Consider the following 5220-nt stretch of genomic DNA (forward strand, 5'->3'; position numbering starts at 1 on the left):
CCGCGAGAAAATTCGCGCCTCGCGAAGATCCGCAAAAGACATCGCGGATCGTGAATTGTATATGCCACCTTTCAAATCTTCGGATATAGACTCACCATGTTGAGAGAGGGAGAGAGAGAAAAGGAGAGTGAGAGAGTGCTATATATTCGTCAGTTAAATCAGCATTTGTCGTAACTTCCTTTTGACAACTTTTCAGGAGACGAAATTTTCAGTTCAGCATTATTTTTCTTAAAAATGAGCCCCGAATGCAATACTTTTGAGTCAAAATAATAAAAGTAACACTAATAAACTGTAAATTAACCCGAGAAATTTTTTTTAAAATGATTTAAAAGCTGAAATATTGAGATATATGTTAGAAGAAACACAATAATATTTTATCGTAACTTGCATCGTTTATAAAGCTGTAACTTTCAATGTATGGAAATATGAGAAGTTACGACAATTTTCTAAAATGCATTATACTAATTTGAATTATTCTAGTGATAATAAGCGCCTTTATTTGACTAAATTATTAAATAATACTGTTATACCTCTGTCCCTAAAAGCTTTTATTTCATAAGTTTTATTGAATAAATTATGTGTGTCATGTCGCTTGTTTTGTTTTGAATTAATGACACATGGGTAAAGGTTTTTTTCTCCCTTTTTTCTCGTAAATATAGAATTAAAATGATTTCATGTTATACTATTCGCACTGTCTTTCGATATTTGGAAGAGTTTATAAACGTTTTATTGAAAAATATTGAAATTTTGCTGTAAATTACAAGCCACGCAAACGAGCAAAAGAAGATACGGCAAATGCTGATTACTGAAAATGTTGTATGGAAATTTGTCGTAACTTCCCCAAAAATGGAAATTACGACAAATTCTGATAAATTTTTATTAATTAAGGGCACTTACGATAATTTTTGTTTAAAATAATTTTTATTAGGCTTACAAAAGTTTCTTTTCACAAGTGCGTTTAATAAACAAAATTACGCTGATTCCAAATATGTATATATCTCAAAATCGCAAAAATGAAGTTACGATAAATGCTGATTTAACTGACGATATATGGGGAAAGCTTGTCCGACGCCGCTTCTCCCGCATTTTGTTTGCGCCTGACGCTAATAGCAAATTTTCTTAAAATTGAAATCTTCAAAATGAAATATCTCGAGAACCGCTAGATGAATGTACTTAATTTTTTTTAAATTGGTCTAAATTTTCTGGGCTACAACATAATGCCCAACGCACAATAACATTTGTTTGTAAATATGTTTTCAAAATTTCCTATGAGAGTGAGCAAGATGACTAGATCTAGGTCTCTCTCACTCCCATAGAAATGTCAAAAACATGTTTACTAAACAAAAGTTATTGTGCGTTGGGCATAAACATAAAAAATTCAAAATTGCATAATAGGATTTCGAGATAAACAACAAAACGTGATTTTTAATTGGTTTAGAACCAGTTTTTCAAAAAAAAAAAGACTAGTAGAACAGAAATCGTCGTACGCGCGCGTAGATATATTAAAAAAAAATTTATGAAGATATCTCTATCCAATCCAGAGATATTGCGTACAGTAGACTCTCTCTCAATTGGGCATTTGGGGCAAAATGTCATCCGGTTTATCGATAGATTTGGGCGTCAAAGCCTTTGTAAATTCCACAAAAAGCGCTCAATTTATAAAGAATCACGATAAAATAGGAAGAGCTATAGCGAATTTGAGCGAATTAGCTTCATAATTAAACGTGAAAATTGACAACAAAATTTGTCGCCCGATTGAAAAAGAGCCGATTGAGTGAGAGTCTACTGTATTACGGACGGCCGGCAGCCGGACCCGAAATTGCCGGCTTATGATCTTCGGCATCAGAGATGTTCAAAACATATACCCTGTGAATTTCAGCTCGATCGGAGCACTTTTAGAAAATCCGAGGATTACAATAGCTGTGATTAGAAGGAATCACACCTAAAAAACCCTTCAACAGCAAGGAAGTGAGAGATTACCAAAAGGGCTAAATTTTTATTTCATTTCAATGTGCTCTAGGGATGTTTTTTTGTTTTTTTTTAATAATCCGGGAGAGAAAAAAATGCTGAAGTGATCTCAGTTGGTCACAGCTTGATCATTCACCACGGAAATGATCATCTTCAAGTTGTCCTTGGAGTCTTCTTTCTTGAAGACAGTTTTTAGGGGATGATTGTCCTCACCGAAACGTCCCCGGATCCTGGCCACTTGCACGCCCTCAGTCTCGTCATCGCTGTGTCCGTTGGAGCTGTGATGTTCACCGTCGGTGTCCATGTCCCGATCAGCCATCTCTGACGCCCTGGACGGCATCTGATCCGAATGCTGAGCCACTTCTGACCTGTAGCGTTTCTCCATTTCGGCGATTTCCTCTTTGACGCTCTGCCTCTTCGTCTCGATGGACTCTGAAAATGAAGAAAGGGAGGAAATGATTCTGGGGAGCTTTGGGATGGTCCAGGAGGGAAGTGTTACTCTCAATCTCTGCCCTGCTGTCAGCCAGCTTCCTCTCTGTCTTCTTGCAGATGATTTTGGGTTTGTAGAAAAGATGTGGCTTGGTTTTTGTCTTGATGAAATTCACCAGTGGCCGCTGGGATTCTTCCCATTCCTTCTCCTCCTGCATCTTGCTCATCTTCTGCTCCAGGAGCCTGATCTGCAGCTGCTGCTGCTTCCGATCATTGAACAGACTCTTCCGTTCCTTCTCCATGTTGATTTTCTCCCGACGTGCCTGATCCTCCAGTCGCTTCTCAATCTGTGCCTTTTTCTCCTCTTTTGGCTTCAGCCTGGACTCCTCCTGGCAGAATTTTTGCAGTGTCCCCAGCAGACTCACGGCAAAGATGCGTCTGTTGCGTGCCTTGGACTGTTCATCCAGGCCCTGAGCTGCTACAATCTCCTCCCGCGTTGGCAGTTCCTTTATCACCCTGGAAAACACCTTGGGCTTCATCTCTTGCTCCTCATCGCGATGTGGTGGCCCCGACAGCCGACTAAACACAGACTTTGTGTCATTATTGAAGCGCCTCTTGACCACAACATTGTCCTTTGCCCCAAAATCCGATTCATAAGGCCGCTTCCTGTCCAGCCTGAAATCAATTTAAATAGTCAAATAAACCGCCTAAAAACCACGCCCAAATCCCTTCTGAAGACATCCCCAAGCCGAGGATAAGCAAAAACAAGGGATTTGTGGGTATTTTCCGGGAAAATATGCGCGCAAGTGTCATTTTTCTAACCTCGGTGGAAAGTTTACAACATCTCTGCCCACAACACGCCTTATATTGTCATTTAGGCCCTTCAAACGCGATCGTGCCTCATTCAGCTTCACCTGGAGATCATCATACGTCTCGAGAATAACTGTACCCATGCTCTATCCGGGTAATTGGGCACTTTTTCCAGCTCAAAAAACAGAAATAGAACTCGCCCCGTTTATTATTTTTATTTACGCACCAGTGTTGCCAACATTTCAGCGACATGAGATGCTCAAATCTCCCAAAAATCTCCTAAATTTCAAATGTTTGAATTTTAACACTTCGTAGAACCCCTAGAACCCTAACTAAAAGTGTCACGGAAGGACCAAGTGGCAGCCGCTGCCATTTATCGGATTTTACAAAATATTTTGATATTTTTATTTATATTTTTATATTCGAAGCTTTAGTCAGTTCTTTTCTGGTGTCTGAATCAGAAATTTCACCTCCTTGGGTACTGTATCTAAAGATTTTTAACCATTCGATGTTTTCATATTTACCAGAAACATGGAATAAGGGAAAGTAGTCTGCCTTTGAATGCGGCAGCCTTTGAATATTTCATTTTTTTCTCTTATTTTTCAAAGCAAAAATTCTACTTTCCGAACAATAGTTAATACTATTAACTATTTTCTATCAACTTCGCTTAACAAAACGGATTTTGGGCTTTGGGAAGTAAGAGAAAAATTGAATAATTCCCAAAATTATTCATATTTCCCAGTTCAATATTTCCCATAATTCTTCTTAATCATTTGTAAAAACACTTTCAATTTGTTCTTTTAAGGCTTTTATACACTAACAATCAAGAAAATTACATCTGCAGAACGTCAAAGTCCCATATAAAATGCAAATGGCAGCAACTGCCACTTGGTCCTTCCGAGGGCAGTTTTTTGTTTTTGCAACATATTTACATTAATATTTAATTTTTATTAAAAATTTTATAACGAAAAAATAGCCAGATAAATTCTGCACGCATTCGATCAGGTCTCCAGGCGAAATGATATATTCTTCACTATAAAAAATAACATTGAAAACTAAATTGGCAGCAGCTGCCACTAAGGTCCTTCCAAGTAATATTCACTATGGGAGTATTGCTTTGGCAAAAATATTTATTGCGTGCGTATATCCTTAATAATTTTCACATGCAATTTTTTTCTGTTGGATGGAAAACAAAAAAAATTTTGTTAGTTTATCAGAAAACGGAATAGGAGGATAGTTCGAATGATTATCCCTATTTTTATGATTATTAGGGTAAGTGTGCCAAATTTCGGCGAGCTTCTAATTTCGGCCACTTTGAGTGTAATTTCGGCCATGCAAATAAATTAAAATTATGTACACTCAGCTCTTCGTTATCCGGCACTTTGTTATCCGGGTGACAGCTGCCAAACACTGGCGCTTGATGTATTCAAAATTATTTTTAATAAGCATGAAGTTTCTCCAGTGTGAATTAAAGTATTATTATCACTTTATCGAAGTTTTTAATACATAATTGTGATAAAAAATGAAACATAAGCATACCATGAAGAAAATTCTCTTGTTCTTTGTCAGACAGAAAATAAATTCACACAGCACAAAATAGAAAAACCGTTGATCATTCTAAAAACCTAAATGTCATTTTGTCCCCCAGTCAGCCGGATAACGAAGAGTCGAGTGTATTCCCAAGTCTCTTGCTCTTGTGATTGTTTTTCACGAAAATTTGTTGTTTCGCTGCTGAAAAATGTGAGAAAAGTGTTTGTGGAAGTTCCTTAGGATAGTATTTAGTGAATTTTTGTAGACAATATCCTAAAAATGCAAAAGAAGAGTGTTTTTTTGGGGATTTCATTCTGGTGGAATCTCCAGCTTTGAAGGAAGGAACATTTCCACACATTTTTTCCCCTTTTAACGTAATCTCAGCTTGATTTTTTGACTTTCCCATACTATTTTCACTTTGTTGTTTTTCTTTTTACATGTTTCTTTGACGAATTCTTTTGCATCTCTATTGACTTTCTGGAA

At 37.2% G+C, this 5220-nt stretch overlaps 1 protein-coding gene across 1 annotated transcript; it reads right to left on the bottom strand.

The window, feature by feature from the left end:
• Positions 1 to 1976: 1976 nt before the first annotated feature.
• LOC129799085 (pinin) lies at positions 1977 to 3448 on the bottom strand. The gene is made up of 3 exons (XM_055842709.1): positions 3220 to 3448; positions 2468 to 3072; positions 1977 to 2400 (listed from the first exon to the last, which is right to left on the bottom strand). The coding sequence occupies exons 1-3, from the start codon at positions 3348 to 3350 to the stop codon at positions 2078 to 2080; spliced, it is 1059 nt and encodes a 352-aa protein (XP_055698684.1). The 5' UTR covers positions 3351 to 3448; the 3' UTR covers positions 1977 to 2077.
• Positions 3449 to 5220: the final 1772 nt, after the last annotated feature.

This window comes from Phlebotomus papatasi, chromosome 1 (assembly GCF_024763615.1).
Source record: "Phlebotomus papatasi isolate M1 chromosome 1, Ppap_2.1, whole genome shotgun sequence".
NCBI lineage: Eukaryota > Metazoa > Arthropoda > Insecta > Diptera > Psychodidae > Phlebotomus > Phlebotomus papatasi.